The sequence below is a fragment of the Anomalospiza imberbis genome, chromosome 6 (assembly GCF_031753505.1).
Source record: "Anomalospiza imberbis isolate Cuckoo-Finch-1a 21T00152 chromosome 6, ASM3175350v1, whole genome shotgun sequence".
NCBI classification, from domain to species: Eukaryota; Metazoa; Chordata; class Aves; order Passeriformes; family Viduidae; genus Anomalospiza; species Anomalospiza imberbis.
The window spans coordinates 51,483,366-51,511,194 of record NC_089686.1 but is presented as its reverse complement, the minus strand read 5'-3'; the positions used below and the strand labels follow the sequence as shown (position 1 = coordinate 51,511,194).

The 27,829-nt window shown below is 39.1% G+C and overlaps 1 protein-coding gene across 3 annotated transcripts in view; it reads left to right on the top strand.

Moving 5' to 3' along the window:
- The window catches only part of TRIM66 (tripartite motif containing 66), a 44,118-nt gene extending 24,661 nt beyond the window's left edge, over positions 1 to 19,457 (top strand). For 2 of the 3 annotated variants that reach the window (XM_068194155.1, XM_068194154.1), the window contains exons 11-20: positions 8,040 to 8,312; positions 8,518 to 8,746; positions 11,914 to 11,974; positions 12,660 to 12,834; positions 13,658 to 13,950; positions 15,419 to 15,542; positions 16,826 to 16,900; positions 18,070 to 18,222; positions 18,833 to 19,051; positions 19,361 to 19,457. In XM_068194155.1, coding sequence (XP_068050256.1) covers positions 8,040 to 8,312; positions 8,518 to 8,746; positions 11,914 to 11,974; positions 12,660 to 12,834; positions 13,658 to 13,950; positions 15,419 to 15,542; positions 16,826 to 16,900; positions 18,070 to 18,222; positions 18,833 to 19,051; positions 19,361 to 19,420 — 1,662 coding nt within the window. In that variant the 3' untranslated portion in view covers positions 19,421 to 19,457. The remainder of the gene's footprint in view (positions 1 to 8,039; positions 8,313 to 8,517; positions 8,747 to 11,913; positions 11,975 to 12,659; positions 12,835 to 13,657; positions 13,951 to 15,418; positions 15,543 to 16,825; positions 16,901 to 18,069; positions 18,223 to 18,832; positions 19,052 to 19,360) is intronic. The other variant, XM_068194156.1, reaches the window with a different exon arrangement.
- Positions 19,458 to 27,829: the final 8,372 nt, after the last annotated feature.

Below are 27,829 nucleotides of genomic sequence, written 5' to 3'. Positions count from 1 at the left end.
GATGTGCTGATGAAATCAGGCCTGAGAAGCAGTCTTCAAAATAGTTGCCCCAGAAACAACACCACTAATTACTGCTGAAGGCAGGGTGCCTGAAATTGTTATACTTCTCATTGTTCATATATAAGCAGAAAAATCACCTTTTCTGTATATCTAGAATATTTGAATACACAATAGAGCCAGACTTTGGTCTTCCCACGTGCTGGGAAGCTCTGACCATTGAAGAAGCAGCATGAACACAACAAGGTAGGCCAATAGTTATCAGTAGACCCTTACTGGTTCTGGATATCACCTGTGCTTTTGAAGCAGAGAATCTGCCTCTTACTTCTCTGTACAGTTTGTTTAAAACACTCCAAGCAACACATCACATTCTGGTTTTTCAAATCTGTTTGTTACTTCAGTGCATGACTCATTTTGTGTACCATGTAGAAGACTTTCATAGCTTTTTCCCTTGGAATTTGTCTGTGGAATATTGTGGAAGTACTTTTTCCTTTTTATCTTCAAAAAGCAAGTTATTTTTCCTTCTTTTGTATGTGACTTTGATGCAACATTTATGATGTAATACCCATGCAGAGAACTGTTGGAGATCCCTTTGGGAGTTGCAGAGATATGGGCCTGGAAATAGAGTGCAAATCAGATTTGAAAGCCACGAAGAAATCTGTTTTATGGATCTGTAATGGAAGGTTATTCCTGACAGTTTAAGCAAGAAACATCAGAAAGAGGAAAGAAAATGGAAGCAGATGTGCAAGAGAGAGAGACTAGTGTAGTCTGATGGGAAAAGCAGAAATAATAAAGGAGAAAAGGCTGATTTGTTGCTGTAGAAGTTGAGAAGGTGGTGAAAGGAGGATGCTTCTAGGGAAAATAGGAATTTTTCCTCATGGTGCTGAGAAGTGTGTGCTCTTGTGCAGAAAGCACGGGAGTGTCTGGTTTTTGGAGGTGCCTGGTACCTCTTCAAGAAGGGAGAATGTTCAACAGCTACAGAACCCCATCTGTGCTTGTCTTCATCTCTTCTAATGAGCTGTTTGGGAGGAAGACATCTGGGTGGGGTGAAGATACTGACAGCTCTGGCAATGGCAATTTAGAAATGATGAAGGGAAAAAGCACAGCAAGTAAACCCTTGAAATATATTCGTCGTGAATGCTCATTAAATATGTCTGAGTGCTTTTACTTGACAATTGGATTAAATCTGAGTTTAAATGGGAGATTAGTTCCCATTTAAGAACAAGGAATGTGTCTGTTCATTCTCATCTGGTTCACCTGATTAAATGTTTTCACCCTCATCTCCAGACAAAAATTTTTGTGTAGGTGTTTGTCCATGTGCTCTCACATGGACTATATTCAGAACATTTCATCTCTCTCAAGATTGTGTTGGAAGACATGGAGAAAGTGAATGTGAACAAGTCTGAAATAACTGAAAAATATGGTAGAGAAAATGGCTGGATAAACCTGTTGCCTGAGGAAGAACTGTTCAGTCTTTTGGAGAAAAATTGCTGTTGGACTTTGTGGCCTTGTGTTGCATTTCTGCTGAACTCTGGCAGCCTTCAGCTAGGCACAATATTCCTAGTGGAGTACAGAATTCCTTGTCTGCTGAGATTATTTCATTAAAGAGAAAGCAGTGTGCACCTGAATTAAATGTTTAGTGATGTGGTTGCTAAGATCTGTTGAGAAAGGTCAGAAATAACCTCAGTGTTATTTAGCTCACTTTAGCTCAGTGTTTTCATTTATTTTGGAGTGGGGCAAGGCTTTATTGCTCATGTGATTATTAAACCTCTGTGCATTAATTTTGAAACCTGTTTATGCTATGAATTTGATATTATTGACTGACAACTCAATTAATTGTCTGCATACAGAATTATATTTATTTGTAAAGCAGTACAGAGGAGATGCTCTCTTAGGAGCTCACGATTGAAACAGTTTGGGATAGTTTTCATTTGTTTTGCTCATTTTGGAACATTAATGGTGATATTTTGTCAGTCTTTCTGCCTTCCTGTATATTCCTCTATTTCCCTGTGAATTAATTTTTTTGTGTGGAATAAATGTTTCTATGCTTAGACCATTGATTGCTTGATATAAGTTAAGTGCTGCACTTTGCATAATTCTGGGCTTGTTTAGCACCTTTTTAAGAATGCCACACTAGGAATGAAAGCTTTCTGCTAATGTGGAAAATGGATACAGTTTTCTCTTCATATTCCTCTGTCAGAATACTTCACTCACATAGCCAGTACCTCTGGTTTGGATTTTGGAGTTGTTCTGTCTCCATGCCTGTCAAATACCCAACCTCTCCAGTAAAAATGCCAGCAAGACAGAGAACAAATATCTGAATAACTTCTGTGTTACCTGCACTGCATTTTCTAGGGAATTGTGCCAAACTCTAGCAAACAGATTTTACACAAGCTGTGGAATGAGTACTCAATTAGTTTTAACAGTTCTGTGGAAAGGGTTACCAACATTCTGCAGCAATATGATCTTACTGCTTTTACATACTATGATAGCAAATTATTAATTTGTGCACAGGACTGGAGAGGTCACCTATTCTGGAATAAAGGTAAGAATAATAAGATATTTTGGGCCTAATTGTGTTTTCAGGAGTAATAACAGGAATACAGTCTTTGTTTTGTTGTCACGTACCTAATTGTCATTTCTGGCTGTGATGAGCAAGAGGTCTATAGGCTGCATCTAGCATTTGAAGTAATGTCATGATTACTGTACATCTAGAGCACAAATTTGTAATTTGAGCCTCGGGCACCACTGCAGCAGCCATTGGTGTTGATGCAGGGCCAGCTGGACATCTCTCCTCCTCACAGTCCATAAAGTGCACCCCCTTCTGTACTTTGGAGCAAGACCCTTACCTCTGTTAGTTCATCTTCTGCTTAAAGTGAATCTCTGAATATGCTGTGCACTGCATTAGTAAGTTATCACTGAGCAGCTGCACCTGATCCTATATAAATATAGTCAATAGCAGATCTTTAGGGAAGGGCATCAAAAACAGACAAATATAAACTGATGGTCCACTATCCCAGATTCTGAAAGCCAGAACTTCAAGGATTTTCTGCCCTGAAGGTTGTACCCAGACAATTGTGGTTTAGAGTTCTTTATAGACCCCTTGCCTGTGAATTTGTCTAATACACTATTTTGAGTCCATCTTAAAACTAGTGTAGAATACTCCTCAGCATTCTACTCCAAGTTTTGCATTGCATGAGAAGTTCCACTGTTTGCTTACCTTAAGTCTCTTGCCTAATATTTCAGATACCTTCTTGTTTTTGTGTTAGGGAAAACAGTGAATTGTCACTCTGTATTCACCCCATTCACAATCTCTGTATTTTATAGGTATGAATTGAATTTATTCTTGAAAGTTTATTTTTGAAGCTTAATAGGGACTGCTTGTCTCTCTAGAGTTGGGTGAAAGCCATACTTTGGTCCTTCATGTGTAATTTGGTCCTTCATGTGTTTGACCATTTTCCCCATATTGTGTGGTTTTGATAAATAATTTTTGAGGCAGGGTGACCAAGATTAGTAAAGAAAGTGTAAGCATGTGGAAATGGTGTGTAGTGCATTATATTTGTTGTATTCTTTTTGATTCACAAACAAGTTCCAGCTTCTTACTTCAAGAGCTCTGTCTCAAGCACCATTAAGTACCTGAAATGGGGAAATCCTAGGAAATATTCCATGCTATCCAAGGTGCACCTTTCAGAGCACTCTGAGAGGCTTCTCTTTTATTCCAAGTATATGCTGTGGTAACATTTCATGGAAGACTAATGTGGTGACAGTTCATGGTAGGACTTTTTTCTTTAAAAACACGTGAAATTTGTGCAAAGGGTGCTGGAGAGCAGAGTACAGATTTTATTTGATGGTAGTACTGCACAGAGCATGTTGTGATTACTTAGTGACTGAAAGTAATAAAAATATAATATCCGACCCTAAAACTTAAAATCTGACCTTGGGACCAAAATGCATTTCTTGTTGCTATTTTTTCCCCTTAATTCCTATTAATTTTAGGGGAAATAGTGATGAAGGAAATAATAGCCTGGAGCTTGGGGTACTATAAATTTCTCAAGTAACAGAGTATGTTTTTTACTTTACAGAATTGAACTGCTCAAGGCACAAATGCCTTCATGCTTAATGCAAGTAGGTACATTTCCCAGAATGTTAATTTTACAAAACCCTTTCCCTTTGACCTGAAAAACGAAGATAAATAAACATGATGCTGCTTGCTCCATGCAATCTCTTCCTCCTTCCGCTTTAAGCCTGCTCCAGTTTATTCAGACAAATTGTTAAGGAAGATTTGGATTCTTTTTTTCTCCTGAAAGCGGAAAGGAAATCCTTTGGATTCTGTTCTGAAGCTGGGAATGGGAAGCATGTGCAGCCCATGTTATCAGTGCTGCTGTGTTAAGCAACTGGATTGGAGTAGTACATTTGTTTAACCTTCCAGTATAATGAGCTGCCAGGGGGATTCCTCCACTTAATAGCAGCCGTTCATTACTCTGCATCCATTTGCAGCATAGGTGTTTCTCCCATAGCAAAGAGAATTGGCGGTTCCCAGTTTTAGCTTCCTTTATCAGTGACACTCAATGTCAACAGTTCTGAGGCTTTGCCAAAACAATCCTAACAAATCCTAATCCCACTGTTTCAAGGTAAGTATTTGCTTCTCAGATTTCTTCTGTATTGGTGCTGCATGTTTACACTGGACCTTTTTGGAATGCAACAGCGATCAAAGAAATATTTGAACTGAATCTATATGTTTATTTTTTGTTCTCTACAGGCACTTTGCATGTCCTTTTTTCTTACTTTTCACTACCATAGCTAAGAAAATTGTGGTAGGAGGTGTTTTGGGGTGGTGATGCTGCTGCCATTGTATTATAAGGATCATCAGACCAAAATTAATTATGAGACAATGAGAATTCCATTTACAGTGACACAGATGTAGTTCAATGTGCCAGACTGTACCTTAAAATGTCAAAAAGTTCAAAATTAACCAACAGCTGAAGCTACCCTCTGCCCAAGAGTGTAATTAATGTTTGTTTTTGCTCAAATGTTGCAATGTAAAAGCAACAGAGCTTTTATACAACAGATGAATCCTTTAAAGGTGTCCCATTTGCAAAAACTAGCTGAACTGTCAAGGGAAAAGAGAAATTTTTGCTAATGGCAAAAGAAATTATTATTTTAGGGAGTGAATTAATAGTCTATTAATGAGCCGTGTTCCCAGTGCATTGTTCACTTCACACTTGACAGCAGCTCCATGGATCAGGCTGGAATGTTTCTGTTTTTAACTGTGAGTTTTAATATTTTGCACTGAAAGATCATAACGTTGCTTCATCATTAAAATAACCACGAAATTAACTTTTGCCCCAAGGGAAAGACAGATGGCAGTTTGATGGCCTCATTATTCTTTTTAAGAAAAGTTTTTACATTGGCTTATATAATCTAAAAAGAGCCCTGAAGAAACTGATGCTAGCTGGAAGAGTAAAAAAGACATAGCCACACCATGCAACTGAATTTCACCTTTCTGAAAATGTTACGTGTCTCCATTTTTTTTTTTCCTTCAGTAGGAGTCATCCCAGTGGCTACTCCCAGTAAGTAAACTTGTCTCACTGGAGCCAGGAGTAATCCTAAATTGCCTTAGGAGGGGGAACATTTCACCTGAGCTGCACACAGAGGGTCAGGTCTCACTACATGAGATGATGGCATGTGCTTGTAAATGAGTAAATGAAAATGTGGGCAGTGATTGGAGGAACTGAATGGCCAGAATGTCTCCAGTTAACTCGGGAGCAAATTTGAGTGGTGTGCCCACCATTTGCCTCAGCATGGCCATTTCCAATGGAGTATAGCTGTAGGGTACTTCCTATGGACTCAGGAATTTGTGGATGCCATGCTTTGGAGAACCTGACTAAATAAATATTTAGCTACCTCACAGGGGCTTAATTAATGCTCACAGTGGACTTTGAAATAAGGGGAAAAGGCAAGGGCTGATTACAATTCATCTTCAGCTCCAGCATGAATTCTGCTTGTTTGTTTTAGTTTTCTGTGAGTGGTATGGGAACAAGTCACATGTTAATTTTGTCATCTTAAAAAGACTTGTTATAAAATGAGCGATGGAATGAAAAGGAAAACATGTACTTGGTAGGTTCCATTTGTCACTGCAATTGCAGGAACTTGTTACAAGCAAATTGGGGTGGTAAATAAACATTTTTGATCTTTATGGACTTTAAGATGTGTGGCCTTGAAAAGTGGATTCCTTGCTGACCTGTGGAGTTAATTTTGGTTTGAAACCTCTTCATTCTTAGGAATACTCTATCAGACAGACTATATGGCAAATATGGGCCTCCTCTGGTGCATTTCCTTATTGGCTGTGGTCTAATTTTCAGCTCAAATGTGACTGGTTCCAGCTGCTTCCAAAAAGTTGTTGCAGCTCAGACAGCTTAGATTCCATTGGTGTCCATTGGACTCAAGAGTGGGAGAATGACCAATTCCCTAGCTGCAGGAACCCAGTGTTCCTTGGGGTGCCTTCTACATGGAGGCACAGTTTAGAGCAGGCTCGCTGCAGCACTGTGTGGTGGAATGGCACAAACCTCCTCTGGCTCTGCAGAAGAGCTGACCTCTCTTTGTCTCAAATGCAGGTGTATTTTGACTCATCAGATTAAGTGGCCACTCTTCAGGCAAAGCTCCCATCATAGCATCTATTGCAATTTGACAAAGAGGAAATTAAATTACATCCATTGTTAGGTGGAAATTGGTGTCTGTGGGCAGTGTTGTCTTGGCATCAAGTTCTGTGCATTGCAAGCAGAGGAATTCAAGCCTGGCAGGAGGTAGGATTTACACAGACACATCTGACAGCTCAGGCTAGGCTGCAGTCTTTACCACTGTGGGGTTAAGATGGACAAAAGTATCAAAATCCCAAATGGAGTATATGTTGAGAAAAATTCTAATTAAATTTAGGAAATGGGTCCTATCTCAGATTCACTTCTGAGTCACAGGCCTCTAGTGGAGAAATAATTACAACAAATTTAAACACTAATTCAGATGCAATGGACATGTTTCTATTGTCTTGATTTATATTATAATGAGTACTACCTACTGTATTGCAGTCAAACAAAAAGGATAGAGTCAGTCAAATGTAAAGGTGAAACACCAATGAACTATAATGAAATCAAGAGAAAGTTGTGTATTCAAGTGAGACAGATCTGTACACTTCCTAAAATGGCTTCTATTTGCTTCACATGGATGCTGGAAGAGTCTTGTTTCCAATACAGTCCCACATTCCAGGATGTGAGGCAGTTTAGGGAAGTCATCTAGATGAGTGGGTTTGCTCTGGTTTGTGTAACAGTGTCACTCTGGGTTTGGTAGTGACAAATCATGAGACAGTAAAAATTGCATATTGATGCTTTGGTAAATATTCCCTTTCTTTGGAAAATGGATATGTTTCCTCATTAGTACATATAGGATATTTCTGCATTTAATCTATGTTATTTAAAGGGGAAATGCTTAGGTTTTAATGGGACTGACTCACTATCATAAAGTTTTCAGCATCATTAACAGGAACAATAACTTCATGTACTTGTGTCAGAGTCAAATCTTATTCCTTCTGAATCTTCTTTCTGAATGAAGTGATCTGATGTTCTTTTAATAAAATGACAAAATTTCTGATTTGAATCTTATTTCTTCTGGGAAAATTTAATGGAAAATAATAGGGTTTATGTCAAGGATTAATTTGGTACAGTGTTCTACATAGATTTCCCAATCATTGTAGGAGTTAAAAATCAGAATCCCTTGAATTGATCTAGAGGAAGACATTTCTTTGTAAAGCACCAGAAGAGTGACCCAGTTGTTTCCTTTTCCAGTTTTCAGTTTTAATGGTGGCGAATCTAAAGCTTTTGGAAATAGTATAGGATTACAATAGATTCTTACAGCTCTTGTGACACAAACTTGTGTTTGACTCTGACAAGCTGAAACTGAGCATCTCATCTATTATAGAAAGAACAGTAGCATTTTGCTGCTGAAAAACTTATTAATATATTGGATTTTTTTCTTCTTTTTGCTTTTCCCAGCATTCAGCATCCCCAAGATCTGTGGGCTTTCCAAACAGTACAGAAATGGAATTATCTCCGACAAGGTTATCCAGCTCAGCCAACCCAGAGGAAAAAGGTGCAGCTGCTGTGACACTTGGCCCATCCCCAGATGCCCTCTGTGAGTGTGACACTGCACCAGAGCCCCTGCTCAGCTGCAGACTGGCTCTGGGCAGGGTTCCCAGTGACCTGAGCCCTGGGGTTCCTGCTGGCCTTACACCAGGTGATGCACTCCAGGGAGGCACTAAATGCAAGGTAGGGATGGCTCAAACTCCTCTGCTAAGAGGGAATCCACTTCCATTTACAGCACATTATTGTTGGTCAATCAGTCGGAATACTGTTTCAATTAAAGTTTTCCTTATCTGGTATTTGAAGACTGATTAGAAATGATATTCTTAACATGAAAAGAAGGAAAACTGGTAATAGAATTCTGCATTTCTTTCTCCTCTTACCCCTGCAGCTAGAAAATGAAGACTTCAGTGCTGTGGATTGTCTTCTAGAAGACAGCTTCGCTACTGCTGGGCAAGAGGTAGCTAATGAATTAACTCTTTCTATGCAAAAAGTGATGGAAGAACCTATTAATCTTTCAATCAAAAAGTCTCAGCATTGCACTTCTTCTTCTGAATTGCTCAGCAACACTTCTTTCCTGCCTGTGAATGCCAGAATGAGACAACCTAGAAGCAAAGAAGGTACCAGGTTTTTAATTCTTTACTTTAGGTTTTGGGGTTTTTTTCTTTCTTAGCACTGTGCATTGCAAGCATGGTAAAGCAGTACACTTATTAATATACTTATATGTAAATGTGCTTTTCCAACAAGCTTCAAATGTTATCAGAGTAATTAATCCAATGGAAAAGTGTGTTTCATCTCATTTGAGGAGGAAAAACATGGAAATGATATACTTTGAATTTGTAACATCCCTCATCTGTGAACCAGAAAAGAGTGTGACTGTGTGAAGTACCTGGAGTATTAGTTCTCTTAGAAGCACTCCTGTTAATGAGACCTGCAGTTATGACTACTGAAGAGCTGGTTTGAAGAGTCCAAATTCAATTAAAAAACCCCACATTACTTCCAAAATATAATGTGCCTTCTGCCAAGTCCTTCACATCAGTAGCATACCAAATTTTTGTTAACACATTGCACAGCATGTGCCTTTGCTTGGCTCTATCTACTGTGGAACATTCCCGTCAGCCAAGGCCTATTTCTTCAGCCCTAATGGAGAATTAGACTTTACTTAACTCTTCATGGGCAAATTGCCAACATCATTGTGCTACACTCTAAAGCCTCATTCCTGCAAACTCTGAAAGTCAATGGGACTATTCATGCAAGCAAGGGATTGCAGGATCAAGCTGTTATCCCATGACTTATGCCAATATTTGGCTGCATTTCTCTATAAAAGATGAATTAATATTTCTCTCTCTGAGCTGTGTTTTCATTCAGAGAATTCAAATTAGTACAAAGGAGGCCTAGCCCAGTGAGCCAAGGAAATATATTTGTCTTCTCTTCAATGTCCTATGCCAAACCGTGGCAATTATGCCACAATCATTTGTGTGAGTTGTAATAATCAGGAGCACCCCTAAAAAGCTGTGCCTCAGGCAGGCTGAAGTGTCTTGGGGAGGAGCAGCAATGTGTTATCTGGTGTGGGCTGTGTGACACCACACACAGAGGCAGCCCCAGCCTTCAGAATCTTGCTGTCAGTAGTGGATGCTACAAATTGGCTGGGGATAAAATGCAGGCCCTGCTGTGCAGGAGGGTGGAAAACCTTGAGTGTTGAATTCAGTGCTGCTGCCTTTTCTCGAGGAAGGATCAGGAGTGAGCAATTCCTGTCCTGTCAGTGTTTAGGGGCATGCAGTGAGGGGAGACCTGAGGAGATGCAGTCACCAGTGCACCATAAAACATGAATTCTGCTGCAAAGGCAACGTTAACTCTGCTCTTGGTAGGACTTGCTGGCTTCAGCATTGCTGTGCTGCCAAGCCTCATTCCTTCTGGTATATGTCTCCAGTGACTCATCCTTTTCCAAACCTAAACATTTCAGCTTAATTTAAAACAAAACAATTCTTATCCTAGGCACATGGGATGTGGTAAAAATTGTACAAAATGTGATCATTTTCCCTCTTACAGCCACTTTTCTTTCTTATGACTTGCATAAACACCCTTCCCTTCTCTTCTCTTTCCTAGATTAAACAAATCTGATGGTTTCAGTCTCTCCTCATGGGTCAGGGGTTTTATTTTTTCAAAACCATCTCATTCCTCTGTGCTATTTTGGGTTCTCTGCAATTAAGGAGTGCTGCCCACAGCCAAATGCAGTGCTCAGCTGGGGCCTCTGGGATGCCATGCAGAATCAGGGTACCAGCTCCTTGTGTTTTACATTCCTTGCTGCTGGGAGTACCCTGCAGGATGGCATTCCTCTCTTTTGCAGCAGCAGCATTAGGTGGTTGATTGTGTAGAGAAGAGCTCATTTTAACCCTTAGCTGCTTCCAAGGGCATTTTCCTAGACAGTTGTTTTCCTTTGGGATTACATTCATCTGACCCTTCATGAGCACAGTTATCTCAATTCAGTCCTACTGATTAAGGAAATTTTTTTTCTCTGATGCACTAAGGTCTGTTTTTAGCTTAAAACATTCTCCACGGTGCAACCCCTCTAGTTTGGTGTTTCCCATGAATTTTACAGGCACTATTGTTTGATGGGCCCAGTGGCTGATGGAAATGTTGGCTAATGTAGGAAGCCATCCTCTGCTTTGGCAGTGTGCAGCAAGAGCTGCTCCTTCAGCTCAGTGTGCAGTCTCCCTTTAATAATTCTGTCCATGACAGGGCTACCCACCCTACTACCTGAGCAACAATCACAAGTGATCACAAGTAATGCCTTAGGTGTGATGTGAAATGCACCTTTCCTTGTTAGTTTTCATTTTATTTTTCCTTGTGACTGGAAAAAACAGAGTGCCTTAAAGTCGCATTGCTTTCAAGCCATAGCTGAGGTACTGTTAACCTGAGCTAAATTTTCTTTTAAAAATCATCTTTTCCTGCCACTCTCTTATCTCGAGATGACCACGATATCGTGTTAGCTTCTTGTTTGTATTTGCTATGTCAAACTAATTCCTAGTAAAAGAAGGTGAGATTATGAAATTTTTCAGTGGACTTGTATTTCTGAGGACATCCACTTAGACATTTGTCTCTATCTTATCCCATCTCCCCAGAACTGTGTTATTACCTGTGTTTAATGTCAGTCAAAAGTACAGCCGTATTCTGATACAGCTACATAAAGCTACAGCTAAATGCTTAAATAGCAAATGGTTTTGTATTCATGTGTTTATATGTTCCAGACACTGGAGGAAAGAAAGGCATTACAGCGTAACTTTTGTCCCGTGGTGGCAGATGGGAGACACAATTTACTTCCTGTTTTGAAGTGACTGGAATTATCCATAAGCTTCTTAGAATGGAGCTGGAGACCACAAAGATTTCCTGAGCCATGGGGGTTCAGACCTCATGGGTCTGTTTTTCTCAAGTGAAGGCTGTATTTGAGGATTACTTATGTTGTTCCATGTATATAGATGTGTGTGATATGGCTGTGTACATATATAATTCCCTGGCAAAGAAACCATTTCCACAAAATATTTCATAGATGCTCCTTATATTTAGAACAGAACCTTTGGTTAAAAGTAAAAAAGACAGACTATGGCTCTGCAACAGAACAGAAAATAGCATGCACATTTTCTATACATATAGATGAAATTATTCCATATTTCACTTATGATATCATATAAAACACCACTCAGAAGTACATGAATATTGAAGTACTTTCTACCCTAATTTGCCTGTGATATTATAAATATTTTATTCATTTTCTTATCTTCTGTTCCAGATTCCAATAACTGTGAAAAGGAACATTTTGAAATGGATATGAAAAGCAATCAGAATGCCAGGTAGCAGAGTCTTTTTTTATACAGAAGCACTGGCTGTGAAATTTTATGCACGTATTTAGAAAATTTGTCATACTTAATGATGATGGAGAACTTAAAAAGAATTCTAGTTTCCTTATAGGTATTAGTTCTGAAAGTTGAAAAGTGCTCTCCAACTTGAAAACAGCAATGGAAAAGAAGTGGTGAACTAATGCATTTCTGTGTAGTTTTCCAGAATGAATAAATACTTGCAAACTTATCTCACTTGAACAATTAGAAAGTGTTAAGCCCCAGTGAAAGCTAAAAGATATAATGGGAACGGGATTAATATTACCACAACAGTTTTATAAAATTTGATTTTCAACCACTGCTGTGATGATATGGTAAAGTTGATGATGTGTTGTGCTTCTGTTGAAGCCAGCCACACTGAAAAGTATAAAATATTACTTTAATTGTGATAATTAAAATATACAGAGCAGGGCAAAGCTTTAGCACAGGAGTTAGGAATGTATTTACACATCTGAGTAATTTAAAGTGATTGCATTCACATTTCCTAAAGAATTGGTTTGTGAAAAAATATCAAGATTTTCAGTATTTGGCCATCACAATCACAAAGGAAAAGGAGCACAAACAATGGTACATGAAGCTGAGTAGGGAGGAGAATTTTGTGCAATGTGGATGAATTTATCACGTGTCCTTTTGACTCTAGAGCTGCCCCAAAGGAGCAGAAGATCCCCTATGTGCGGCTGGAACGTCTGAAGATATCTGCCTCGGAAGTGGGGCAGCTGCCAGTGTTTAAGCTCCAGCCACAGGACAACGAGCAGGAGGGCAATTTCCTCCTGGTAATTGAGTGTGGGACACAGTCCTCAAGCATGTCTATAAAGGTGAGTGGGCTTTTCTTGAGGATTTACCTGCCTTCTGCCCTTTATCCCACTGGTTTGTAGGCACAGCTTCTGGAATATTGTACAGCAAAAAGTCTGCTGATTTGTTTGACCCTCAGGTACTTCTGTGATGGGTTGTGCTAAAGACAATACAGCTTTGAGCTTGCTGTGGAGCTCCCTGCATTTTCTATTTTGGAGAAGTTTGTACTTTTTCACATACTAAGGAACAACTTGGCTCACCTGTCTGGTTACAAATACAGGATAAATAGCTTAAAACTGGCCTGGATATGTATTTGAGTGGAAGGAACCAATCCCAGAAAACAGTGTAATAGATTTTTAAAAGCTTTGTATTCTATTGCTTCAGTGGAGTCTTGAGTGTGAACTTCTTTCCACAGAAGGAAACAGGAATTTTTGGTGGGAAAAAAGACCTATACTTTTTTAATGTTTTGGTTTTTTTGGGAGGATGGTGGAGGGCTTGAGCTGTTTACCATAAATTTTGCAAGTGAGATTGTAGAATATCCTATATCCTCTCACCTGTGGTGTAGAATCTGCACAGCTCTCACAGTGCTACTACACTGTGCCACGTGGAGGAAATGACCTGACCAAGGTGACCTGGCCAGCCAGTGGCAAATGCCAAGACTGTGGACCTTCTGAACCCCAGTAGAGTTCACTGCAGAGAAGTACTTGGAAGCACTTGTTGGGAAATTGTTGGTAGTTGTGTCTTCCAAGTACAAGAAGTACTTGGTTATCTGCAGATAACCAATGATGCTTTATGCTGAGGTGTGAAAATGATGATTGTGTGATCCCAGATTTTTCTTCCTTCAAGATAAATAAAAGTAGTCCAGCTGAAGGACAGAAGTCCAAAGAGAAGAACTCAGAGGACAGGAGATTTCTCATCTCCCAGGCTGCAGGACAGACACAATCTCCATCTGTTGATCAGAAGCTCAGCAATGGTATCTCCAGCATGAAAAAATCCCCAGTTACTCAGGAAGTCAGTCCAATTGAAAATGAGGATTTCTGTGCTGTGTGTCTTAATGGAGGAGAACTGTTGTGCTGTGATCACTGCCCCAAGGTCTTCCATCTCTCCTGCCATGTTCCAGCCCTGCTCAGCTTTCCAGTGTGAGTATGGATGACGTTTCACTACTGTGCTGTTCCTGCTCACTGCCTGGAGGCAGAAGATATCCTCAGGCACTGATGTTTCAGGCTTATGCAAGGGCTGCATCTCTCAATTGCTTTTTTTGGATTCTTTTTCTGTCTTACATGTGAGGAACTAGATGAATTATGAAAAAGAACTGTTTCCTGTCACTGTGCTCTTTCTTTAGTTAACTGGCCAGTACAGCAAAGGAGGTGGCAGACCTGAACTTAAAAAACTTCCATATGATTCACTGGAGAAAAATAAAAACCTAATTCTCATGTAGCATCTGGAGTGTAGACACCAGCTCTTCTTGGCAGAAGAGAGACTAGCACAAGGGAAGGACAATCAATGAATTTTTATTCAGTTTGTTAGGAAATTTTCTGGGAAATGTAGGATTATCAGGGCTTTTGTGGAAATACATTCTCTTGCAACTTGTCACAGATGAATTGTATGCAATGAACCAGAAATAGATACACGTCCACATACCAAAGTTAAAAGTGAGACAGAATAATGTGCACTACTGTGGTATGCAATTCTAAATTTGTTATAAATCATTACTAAGCAGAACCAAAGTCTACTTCATTTGAGCCAAGCTCAAATCATTGTCTCAGCTGTGAAAAATATGTAGTAAGGTATTAATTTTGAGATTCTGGTTTCTCCTCTCTGTTCAAAAACCAGGACTTTTCAGCTCTTGGCTTTTCATTCTTTTCTCTAGTAATGGAGTTATTATTACCTTCTAGTTTCAAAGCAGTGTGAAAACCAAGTTTTCCTTTTAGAATAAACTTTATAGGCAAAGTTAAACTCTAATGAAGTAAATTCCCTTAACTAAAGTTCTGTATTCATAATTATAGAATATATCTCCATCTGTAGCTATTCAGACCCTGATGTTGTAGAAGTTGCATCACTGCCTTCATTAAATTCTTCAAGAGGTTTCTGAAAATGCATCTACTAGCAGGGACACACATGACCTTGCAGGATTATGTCTATTTAGTTTGGGGACCTGTATATTATCACACCTTTTCTGATATTGTTGATTTCTTAAATAAATTTGTCAATTATTATCAATTGATAATAAATATCTCAGTTATCAAAAGGGTCTGGGTTTGTCTTATGAACCAGTTGCTGCCTGTCTTTCCTTGGTGTTTTTCTTTTCAAAGCAGCACTTGAATCAGTGCAGATGCATACACTGCTGGGAGATTATTCCAAACACAGTTTTGTCATTTTCTTTTCCTTTGTGACAAGAAAAGAGACATGAATAGAATCTGAAATGATTATACTTCTAACTGGATTCAAATCCAATCAAGAATATTTAGTGCAATGGGCTTCAGATTGCCTGCTGTAATAATGCTAGTTAAGGATGAGGCTTTTCAAATAGTGATTTCTGAGATTTGCTTTTTGACAAGGTTGTGGAAAAAAATTCCCCATGAGTTTTTTTGGTTTCTTGTTTTGCAGGGGAGAATGGGTGTGCTCGCTTTGTCGTAACCCAGTGAAGCCAGAGGTGGAATATGACTGTGAAAACACATGCTACAGCCATAGCTACAATGCACAATATGGCCTTGGGGACTGTGACCAGAAGGTGGGAATAACTATATATTGCACTATTTAGAACAGGCCATGTGATCTCAGCATGAGGCTTTGCTTTTTCATGACACAGATGATGGTTTTTCACTTGGCTGCTACTCAAGTGTTACACACAGTAGTAAATACAATAAAAGCATTGTTATTGATTGGAAATATCATTCTCTTCTTCCTAGACATTGCTATTCAATTTAAAAATGTTATAGAAACATGAAGCAGGCAGATGTGGAATTCTTTTCTACTTTGAACAGGGAAATCACACTCAAGAGAAGAGCTTCCATGCGTCAGTTTTGCCTGGTTTGTGACACTGAATCTTTTTCCTTTAAAACTTGGCATTTTCTCAGACATCTACTTGGGCCAGTGCAATGACATTTTTGTGATGAAGACACTTTTTTACTTTCAGTTGGAGTGAAATCATCATATAGTCTTCTTCATGTGTCCCATTGCATCCCTTGAAAATATTTTGGCTCTTAACTCAGCCTAGAGGAAAGCTTATCACTTTACATATCTATTACCAGTTTTCTCTACCAAATCTTCCATTAATAAGCACCTTTTCTTAAAGTCCATAGTATTTGGAAGGCACAAATTCAAAATAGATGTTGTGTGTATATTGGTGATAAGTGGACAGAGAGGAGGAGTCCACACAACTGAGTGCAGATGCTGAGCTGGCCCTGCTTCTACTGGATTTGTACAACTGGGCAAAAATTATTGGGATTTGGGTCTCGAATAGTGAAGACCTGTTTAGAAAATTGAGTTGATTAAAAATTCCATTGTTTGTGAGAAAATATGGCTTATAATGTTTATGTAGTGCATTTTTTTTCCCTAATGAATGAGCTAAAGACTGGTATAAGTGCTTTACAAGTCAATGGTAATTAAAGGGAATAGTTTTCAGACAGTATTACCAACTTACATTGGTTTGCATGAATGGATATGAGCAGTGGGAAACATTGCACATTTAAATCTTTCCACATTGTTGCTGCCATTCTTTCAGATGATAGCCAAAGAGTAGATCTGGAGCACACAAAGTAAATAATGATAGTGATTAATTCCCAAGAATTTCAAGGAGAATGTTTCTTTTCTTGCATTTCTTGACTATCCTTATTTTCCAAGGTATAACATTGCTATGAGGCAAAACATCCTCCTGACTAGAGTGAAGTGTGCCATTTTGCATTAGCAATGAATTTGAGAATTCTCTTTTTGTTAGTATGATTGATTAACTAAGGGCAAGAATGAAACTCACTTGTTTGGAATTAAAATGTATTACAATTTTGGCTTCCACAGAAGTGTGAAAAGCTGGTGCTCTCCCTATTCTGCAGCAGTATGAGCCTCCCGTTCCATGAACCTGTCAGTCCCCTGGTAAGTACTGCACTGGCAGGGATCGGAGAGAATCCAGAGAACCTCACAAGCTTCTCCTTTGTCCTCTTGAAAGATATTCATGAGGATTTTTTCTGAACAGTATTGCTTCCTAGGGAAGGGTGGGTGTTTGCCTCTTCCAAGTGCCTTGAAGGTGTCAGGCCAGAGGCAGGGAAATGTTTGGCCAGTGCTCAGGCCATGTCTGAGTGCCAATTTAAGAAGCTGGTAGAATGGCAAAGGTATATGAGAGATTCCAGTGATCAAAAGAGTTGACTTGCCATGTACATGGAGAATCTTGTACTGTCATAAGAGAGGTCTGCTCTAGAAGCAACCTTGAACTCCCTCCTTCCTTGTGCTGTGCACAGAGGGTAAATGTGACTGTATGCAGGGGAAGATGTAGAGAGATCTCCTTCATCTATCTACTCCACAATAATTAACTTAATTTGCAATATTAGCTGTCTGCTTTAAGGAAGATGGAGACTTACAGAATTGTAACAGTAGAGCACCATGTGCTGAAAGTTGAAGAGGGGAAAAACAAAGGTTTTATGTGAAGGCGCAGTTCAAATAATGATATAAAACCCATTCCACCCAATAAAGCTTGCAATGGACTTATGGAACAAATTACCTAACAAGTAGGTTTAGACCCAGAAAGATTAAAGGAGTGGGATATCCTGGTAGCTGATGCCCATTGAAAAAGGCTTTTGTTGGACTCTTTTAAAAGAGTGCACAGTATCCTATTTTGAGTCACTCTTCATGGACTACTTCTCACATTATCAGCTGAAAGTATCACAGCACATTCTTTTTGTAATTGCTTGGGGAAAATGTCAGCTAGTTATCATATTATTGTTGATAATAATATACAACATCTGTTATTGATCATGGTTAAATTTGAGTTATGGTTATCTGGGAATAAACTTTACAAAGTGCAAGCAGCAGAGTAATCACTGAAGTGTGCTATTTTTAGGCTCAATCTTGCAAACAAGTATGTTTTAATAAAATCAAAAAGCACCCAGGAAAATTATGTGCAGGTGTAGGTACTAAAAGATTAGAGCTCTCTACCCTGATGCAAGGACTCCTCTGCAATTACTTCTATCCAAAACTGCATAGAAGTCACTGGAGAGGAAATGTTTTAATTAAAAATGTCACATACCTGCCTTTTATTCTTATTGCAGGCTCGGCATTATTATCAGATCATCAAAAGGCCAATGGATTTGTCCACCATACGAAGGAAGCTGCAAAAAAAGGACAAGTCCCACTACTCTGCACCTGAGGAACTTGTGACTGACGTGCGTCTCATGTTTTGGAACTGTGCAAAGTTCAATTATGTATGTTTCTAAAATGCATGAGTTGGGGGATACAAAGCAGGGGTTGGCTCTTTCAGTGGCTGTCACACTGATGCAACTACTGGTTCCATGGAAATCAGATGTAGGATTGGGATAAACAGAAGTATTAATCAGTTTTTATTCTTTGGAAATTGTTAGGGTTTTTTTAATGACAGAAATGAAGTTTATATTAAGTTATATACGTATCTGAGAATTTACGATACATATGGATCTAAATTTAAAGAGGGACATCTTCACAGACAACTCTATGGAATGTTGCTGTGTTTGTTGTGAGAAGCCAGTCACAGCCAGCAAAGCATCTAGGGAAAATAAAATACATAGTAATTCCTAAGCAGTGATGACTGCTGTTCTTTCTAGTTCACTGCACATCTCTACTTCTTAGAGGTGCACAAATGTGTGCCTTAACAGCAGCATTTGGTTTTTACTTACACTGGAAATGCAGAGGGGCTAATGGGCTGTAGAAAGTGTGCAGAGACTAATGGAGATGTAGCAGACAGAGCCAAGGAGAGATGTTGGGGTGGGGTAGTTATTTGGGTGATCCTAGGTGATTTCTGTGCGTGGTAGCACTGAACGGTTATTCATTCCCTTACAGCCAGATTCTGAGGTTGCTGAGGCTGGACGATGCCTGGAGGAGTTTTTTGAGGACAAACTGAGAGAGATCTATCCAGACAGGCATTTCCCTTCAATGCAACAGGATGACTCTGATTCTGAAGACGTGGAGAGCCACAACAGCCAAGTGCCATCTCAGGATTTCCAGTGGCTGTCGTACGGGCAGGAGTGTGTGCAGCCCAAAAGGAAGCGGCGCCACACTGTAAGATTGCAAAAGCATTTGGTTGCTAAGTGGCCTCCCTGCTAACTCTGTTTACAGCTACTGATGGGAAGTTTTGGCAGGGCTGACTGGGAAAACTGTCAAGCTTCTATCACGGATATGTGATCAGTTCTACAATGTTATGTCATGGTCCCTTGAGGGGAATAAAGTGTCAGATGTGTATAAATGTTTGAGCAGGAGTGAACGAAGCCTCTCAGGCTGCACAGTTATCTTCCTAGCAGAAAGCTCTGTCAAGGTTTGTAAAAAGATTAAGCCCTTTAGCTATTCATTGTTTGTTTCCTTTGTACACAGGAAAGCGAAAAAACTAAAAGAGTGATGTTTCAGCCAGCTAACAGCCTTCCTCAGGTATGACCTCCTCAAGATACGAGATTTGAGGATTCCAGCAGCATGACTGGCAGAGTTAAGGTGTGTGGGAGGAAGCAAAGTACTCGGGCTGTTTATTGAAACTCTCCTATTTTGCTGACTATATGCCTTACTTCTAGATCCAAAATGTTTAAATCTGTCAATATCCCATCTGTTAAATCACCTATATGTTTCACAGTGTTTACACTGAAGTACTAATGTCTTGGTCATAGGTAATGATAAATAATAATAAAAATAACATACTAATGATACCTCATACTGCTGTACTATGTTTCATAATTGTTCAATGTGACATCTTTATTTTTAGAGAACAGGTAACCATGTAATAATCTTGCAACCTCACTGTGAATGTTGGCCATGCTTTGTGACAAATACAACATGTAGCCATTAAAGCTGTAATCCTGTTGTCTTATTCAATGATTTTTCTGGGAGCTTGGCTGCTCCAAAGCCTCTGAGATAATGTGATTATCTGATTAGCTGTTTCTTTTGAAGCACAGCGTTTTCATTAAATCAGTAAAGAACAAGTGCTAGTAGTGCTGATACAAGGACTGTGAGAGCTGGTTCCCAGTACATACTGGGTGCTCTGTCTGCAAGGCATCATTCTTTTGAAACCTAATTCATGCTTGGTAAAGCAGTGTGGGATTTCATAGCTTTCAAAGGCAGCATTTTTATACAACCCAATTCAGTTGTCTTTCTATAAAGTAGATGTTGGAATTCAGCATATTAACTATGGAGTGAATTACATGGTTCTAGAAGTGCCTATAAAATAATGTGATTTATTTCAGATTTTCTTTTTGCTTATTACCTGTAGTTGTGATTACCAGTAGTACTAGAAGATGATGATTATGCTGTATATGTAGAAGTTCAAACAGAAAGGCTAAGATTTTTTTTTTTTTTTTTTTTTTTTGCTAAATTTCACAAAGTATAGGCAGAACACAACCAAGATCAGATTTAGAGTTCATTTGAACAAAGGTTGCATATCACTGTAAAGTCTGAAGGGTGGGATGGGTAACAGGACATCATACCTGAGCAAATGGTGAAAGCTTGCAAGCTGCTTCCCAGCCATTCCAGCAGCAGGTGAGCCACATCTCTGCATGGCCAGTGCTTTCCTCATGTGTGTGAGGGGCATCTTCCTCCTTAGAAAATAATAGGCCCCAGCAGAATAATCCAGGCTGGGGCCTAGCTCTGACACAGGAAGTTGTTGCAGACCTCAAACACAATTAAAGTTCATTTTAATTAGGTTCTTGTAAATAAAGATGATATTTTCAGCATAGTGTATATGGGCTATTTTGTCTGGTAACCATGTATGTTATTTTAGATAACACTTTAAAGGTTTATATATGAAATAATAATAAGACATGAATGTTATCTTCTATGATATGTGACTTACTGTTTGCCCTTAACTTGGTAGTGTGCTTTTCTTTGGAGAAATGGAATTCTGGATATTAGAAACTGACTGGCAAACTGTGAATTGAAGGGACAGCCTTTACATTTTCTAAATGTGAATTCATATATGTTTGCTTTCTGTCAAATATATGTTTGAATTCTGTCAAATTCCTCAAAACAGTGAGAGTCTTGGCACAGGACAATGAGTGCAGGTTTGTCACCAAATTAATCACCCTTATCTGGGCTACAGGTGTCACTTTTTCTCAGTTCCTCCACCAAAGAACTATCTTTTACCATTACTTATGCTTTTTAGACTTCATCTAGAGGCAGTGGTAGGAATGTGAGAGATTAGTGATGGCTTCCTCTTTTCCTGGAAGAACAGAGTCAACAAGAGCCTCCTTCTTTTTTTTAAAAGGCTGTAATGTTATTAACTGTACCATTAGTTTTGGAGAACCCCTGTTTAAATAAATTTTATCTGGGGTATATTATGCTTTTATTAAAAATATAATTTTTCCAGCTTGTCATCATAAATAAAGCACCTTTTTGGGTGTGTTCTGGCAGGACTGAATGACCTAATCAATCTTAAGGCTAGCTTAGAATCTGATTAATACTCTAAGACTAGTAACTATTGGAAAAAAAAAGCCCTCATAAACCTCATGTCATGTTGGTAAGCAGAACAAAAACTGAAGTCCTATGTATGACTTCATATATTTTAAAACATGAATCCATGGGTCAGCAAATTCACAATACAGTGCAGGTTATACAAACAATATATTTTTCCTCCATGTAATGGGCTACATGTACAAAGGGAAAATCCTTTCTGTGTTTAAACAGTTGGAAAAGACATTAGTTGCGGTTTCATAATAGTCTGTCAAAGAAGAAATGACAGCTACAGATTTGGCTTTCATTTTCCCTCCAGACAATTTCAAAGACCTGCTTGTTCCAGTATGGTGACAGGAGAATGGCATCACAGTTACTACAAACAGCGGTTTAACCATTATACACCATGCACATTAACCAATGACTGCATGTTTATATGTGTAATGTGCATTGCTGAACAATAAAACATGTGAAATGTCTTTTTGCACATCAATCTGAAATTTTTGCTCTCAGTACATCTGCTTTCAATTCATGTATGGATCATATAATTTTACAAACATGAGCTATTATCAGCTCATCATTATGAGCAAGTTGCTCATAGCAAAACAGAGCAATTATGAAAGCAGCTATGCTAACACAGAAGACAGCTTGCTGTTTGTGCTAATATTTTCAATAGCAAGTAGATATTTTGCCCTTTTGTTTTTCAGTTGCTCTAAGTTATTGAGAAACAAACATGAGAAGAGCAAGTAGCAAAAATGTTTTTTGTTAAATATCTGTACACATAAAGTGCCAAGAAACATGCTACTGATTAGTGAGAGGAAAATCATATTGTAATGTATTAATCTGGAGGAATCAGAATCTAAAACTGAAAATGCCAAAATTTGGAATTATTTACCTGTTGCCCTGATTTCTTAGGATTTTCTAAAGCCTTCTGAGTTTACCTTCTTGTAGAGAAATTTCTCATGCAACTTTCTGTAAACAACCTATTGTTTTGCATTCTGTCATAGAGGTGGAGAAATCTGATAGACTGGTAGTTTGTCCAGTATCATTGGAGAGGTGGCATGTTCACCCTCCAATCCACTGGCACCTTTTGAGAACTATAAATTATTGGAGTCAGAAGAAATAAATTAGTCTCTTCATCATGACCAAAGCTGTGGTGCATTGTTTTGCCTTGTGTCCTCTGGTGACATTTACAAAAAAAAAAAAAAAAAAAACAAAAAAAAACAAACAAAAAAAACCAAACAAATTCTCTACTGGCAAGAAGTCAAACAGACACTGCAAGTGTTTTTATATTATTATTGGTTCCTCTCTATTTGGTTTATGGGAAAATAAAACTCTCAGCATCAGCTTTCTGACATGGAGACCAATTGGCTTGAGGGGTAAGGAATCCTTCTCTCAGGGTTACAGCTGTGCTGATCTTCAGACATAATTAGGAGATAATTTATAATTAGAGGTTACTTTTTTATTGCATAAAAAGGAAAGTGTAGAAATTCTTCTGGGCATGCAATTCCTTCAAGTGTTAAATGCAGGCAATAAACTCCATTATAGACAAAAAGCTAAATATCGGCTGAGTTTCTCTGATTTTATTTAGCTATCAAATGAGATAATCTGGGGGAAATAAAGATAGGCAGTAGTCATTGGCAGAGGAGGATGCACACCTTTTGAAGCTGTATTTGTAGACCAGGAGCAAGAAGAAAGAGAAGTGTTTTTTTGAGAAATGCTACCCCACTCTCTTTTCCTGCCTGTTAGTAAATGTTTGTGGATGTACATTTTACTGTGTAGTTGTGTGTTCTCATGAGGGCATTTAGTAAACTGGTAGCATTTAGACTAATGAGACTTTTGTAGAAGCTTCCATTAGGATATGTAAAAATAGGAAGACAGTATTTGGATGGCTTTTTTTGGGAAAAGTGTTTGCTATGGTGGGAATATTGCTCTGGAGACGAGAAATTGCAATGTTCAAATTTGTTGTCACATATCCAGGTTCAGTTGCTCTCTTCTCATTCCAAGTATCTGAAAAGAGGTCCTTGAAAGATAATTTTCAGATTTTCTTTTTCCTGTTCAGGGTGGAATTTGTAACAGACTCCCTGCAAATTTTCAAATCAGAGTTAATGTTTGGATTGTACCTTTAAAATGGTGAGATTTGTACATTGCAGAATTAGCTCGTTGCCAAGTTTTATGCTGACTGCCTGCACCAGGATGAGCATTTCTCTGGGCTGAATGAACAAACATAGCACCCTAACAGGGCTTCAGATGTTGAACTCTGCTCATAGAAACTAACAGAACTTAATCTGGTTTTATACTGGGCCTAGCAAATGACAGTGTTTAGAGATCATTAAAAGCATCAGAATTGTGAATCTCTTCAGATAATGACACTAAAACAGATAGACTCTTGTGCCAGAATATTTTATGCAGTTATTCCTGGATTATATGGTAATTTATAAGTTAGTGTTCATTCTGTATATAATTGCACTTTTTCTATTTACTACACTTTTAATGTTTCTTGCAATAGCATTAAAACAGGCCTAGATTTAAGTCAAGGAAATAGTTTATGCACATATCTATACCACAGTGTGTAGCCTGTGGTGCACAGTGCAACACTTCTGAATTTACAGCCCACTGGGCCAAGCTAAGAAGTCCTTTCCTGTGACAGAACAACAAATGGAAAATACCCTTAATTTCTAATACTGAAAGTATTAATAGAATAGTATGATCACTACAGAACAAGTGGACTGTGCAATGTTCTGTATATCACAGAAATTAACCCAAAACTTTATAGGATATTTTATTCTATGGTATAAATAAAAGAACAATATAGAGCTTAGAGTGAAAATCGATTCAAAATTAATTTTTAAATCCTACCCAAACTCCATCCTGCATCTTGCACATAATTTTGAATACCTCAGGCATCTGCAGTGCAGTCTATTATTAACATATACAGGTGGGCTTTGGCTTATGAAAAATAACATTAAAGAATTCAGTGCTTTAAGCAAACACTGGACACCCCTATGTTTCTTTTTCCCTGTGGCCTCTGAGGGCTTTAGAAACACTGATTAACTGGTTTTCAACCATGTTTGTGATGTACTTATAAATATTTCCCACCTATAACTGTGGAAAACAGCATGACAAGCTAATGGAATGAGTGAACAGCAGAGATGGAAATGGAATACAGCCCTCAGACCTGGCTGCAGGATTATCATGGAGCAGTGTTAAATGAAAGCATTGTGAGACATCTCAGGTTTGAGATACTAAAACCTTTCATTATGGAAGAGGGGATTTGGCTCTGACAGCATGCTGCAAATGATGCTTGAGCTTATCACCTCCAGTCCTGGAGCAGTGTCAGGAATCACACAGAGCTTGATTTACCTACAGGGCAGTTCTGCTCAGTGAGGGGGTATGGGTCAGTGCTCAGGCCACTGCTGCAAACTCACCAGTGCCTTACAATTCCAGAGCAGCTGCAGTGGCCTGGGCAATGCAGATACTGCAGCTGTAACCTCTGGTTGAGCCAGGCTATCTCAGGGGTGATACAAACAGCATGGATTTTCTCCAGAGAATGAACCACATAAAGGCTCCCCAAAAGTAATATCCCATACCATTCAAGAAAGCAGAAAGTCTTAATCTTTATTTTTGATCTTTTAAATACCAAAAAAATCTCTGTGCTCTTAATTGGAGTGAGCCTGCTGGACAAGGAGATCACAACAATGACCTTTTGAGGTGACAGTCTCACTTCCTAGCTCTTGCATCATGTTCAGAGCTCTTCCCAGTGTGCTGTGTTGCATCATGCCAGCCCGAACCCAGTGCCATGGGGCCGGGAATCCCTGGGGGCAGGGAGAGACAGCCTGCCCTGGACACGTGCTGGAGAGGTAGGAGCACCCTGGAGACATTCAGCCCCTCAGCTGGGAAAGTGTTACTGCAGCACACCCTTTGTCTGCTGTCTAGATGACTCATATAGTGAAAGGATATTAAATGGAATGGGAATATGCAATTTCTTCCTTTTACTGGTCCTAATTAGGGCATACTGTAAGTATATATTTATAGCCACAGAACTCAACCTTTTACTCTGTTTGTGAGAAACCTGCAGAATTGGCTTTATTCTGTGTTTATTGGCTTTTACTGCTTCCAAATAATGCACAATTTACAAATAAATTTACATTGGTTGCCTCACCTCTTCCCAGATGTCAGTACTATAATGCCCTTTTGAGTCAAGTTCTCCATTATTAATTCAGCAGTTTGTAATTAAATGATTAACTAATCAATTTTTCTCCTCCTGAGTACCTGTGCAAATGCATTGAAGACATTTAACTGGGGTCACTCAGAGATAAATTGAGCCTTAACATTATGAAGTGGGAGAAACAAAGAGGAGCAGGCTCTCTGAGAAGGGAGTAGGAGGACTTGTGACTTTTAGCCCTGTTGATGTTTTCTTATAGTTCCAGTGGGGAGAAAAAAAAAATGTTCTGGAGCTAGAGATCCAAAAATTACATGGAAATTTGTGTTATTACTTTACCTGCCAAAGCTGAGATTCAGATTTTAATTTAAAATGTGTGTGATAGCATTAGCTGTTTCCCCCCCCCCTTTTTTTTTTTTTAACAGTCTCATCATATGGGAAGAAAATGAGAATTCTTTTAATGGAATTGAAGATGAGTAAACACCAACGGTGATGCTGGGGATTGGGGGTGAGGGGTGGCACTGCAGTCCTTTTGCTGGTTTTGTCAAAGAAGTTAAGTTCTGCGTATAACTTTCCTCACAGATTTGAAAAAAGGTGTTTCTGTAGCTCTTATAAAAAGATGAAATTCTTACACAGATGTAAAGGGGTGAGAGATGGAGATGTTTTTTATTTTTCTCTCAGTTATGTTTTGCAATTGAATGGGTATTTTCTCAGGTTACTGGGAAGGATTTGAGTGCTGCTCACTGCCAGACATGATGGTACAGCCTGAATGGGTCGGTAAACTTTAGTGATGCAGCAAAACTCAGCTTTTTCTAATATTTCCTGTGCAACGACACAACCTCTGGGAATAGGAGAGTCACTGGCCCGGGGTAAAGCAGGTGGAGGTTCGGTGCTGAGCTGCCTGCAGGGCATTAGCGGTACTGGTACGCCCAAAACAAGGCAGCTGGCTCCCTCTGCTGCTTTCAGCACTCTCTGAGTCGTTTTAAGCAAGGACTCCTCCAAGTCCTGCGGGTTCCAGTATCATTGCACCTTCTGGTTTTAATATGGTGTCCTTCCACGGGAGGTAGGTACGGGGCTGTGTGTTCCCCCTTAGTTTAAAATCTGTGCAGACGTTTATGAAGATTAATATATGTATTTATAAGAGAGAATCAAGCTGTAATGTGGCAGCTGAGTGTAAGCATTTTAGGTAAGACCTCCATAAAACCATAATTTCACCCATCTGTTTCCCTTAAGTACCCAGTAGAAAACAGTTAGCACTTATATATCTCTTGATAGCTCTCTCTCAATCTGGTGTGATGGGGAAAGAGGGAAGTTAATTTCCCCCTTTATTTTCTTTCTAGTAAAAGATAGTGCTTAAATTCCAATTTGCGAGAAAAGCAAGCTGCAAGTGTTTGTCAAAGGAGGTTGATTTGTAGATGGAGAGTGTCAAAACAACAGTTTTTCTCAAGTCTCTCTAACCCTTATGCACCAATTATGGGAAAAACAGAACAGGCACATTTCTAATAAAGTTGTGGCCATATAAATAGATATTAACAATAAAAACTCCCTCACAGTATTTCCTAAAAATATGAGCGGTTTCAGCAAAACTTTTGGATATGCAAAGTGCTTGGCAAATAGCTGTAAACTGAATTCTCATTGGGAAGATGCACAAATGAGCCTTGCCCTTATGGCCTGGCTGTTCTGTGATTAGTTGACTAGATTATCCTCACCTGGGGTAAATTAGTGAACACCTCAGTGGAAGAGGGAAGCGAAAGGCCAATTTCCACTGTATCAGGGCTGAGAAACTGACTCTGAAACGGATCCATTTTATGTACCAAAAAAAGAGAAAATAACTGATTTGAGACATTATTGGGAAGGAAGAAAAAATGGACTACGAGAAGCTGTCTGCTTGTGGGGTTTTGCCCCACAATTTACTTATTGATAACCACTTTGGGGACATTAGAGTTAGGATATTTGATACTGCGCACTTTAAAATATGGTTACTTACAAGAATTTGCTGACCTGGGTACAACAACGAGGAGCTAAAGGTAAGCTCCTCGTTCCTTTTGAAATGTCCTTGTGTACCATAGCACTTGGAAGTCGCTGAGGACTCTCAATGACTTTTGTGCAAATTTGAAGGAACTCGAGACCTTCCACAGCCAAACCATCCTGGGACACTCCAGCTGGAGCGGGATGAGCATGGGGACATGGCGGTGCTGTGGCTCCGCAGGGGACGATGTGACCCAGCAGCAGCAGATCCCCAGGGACGG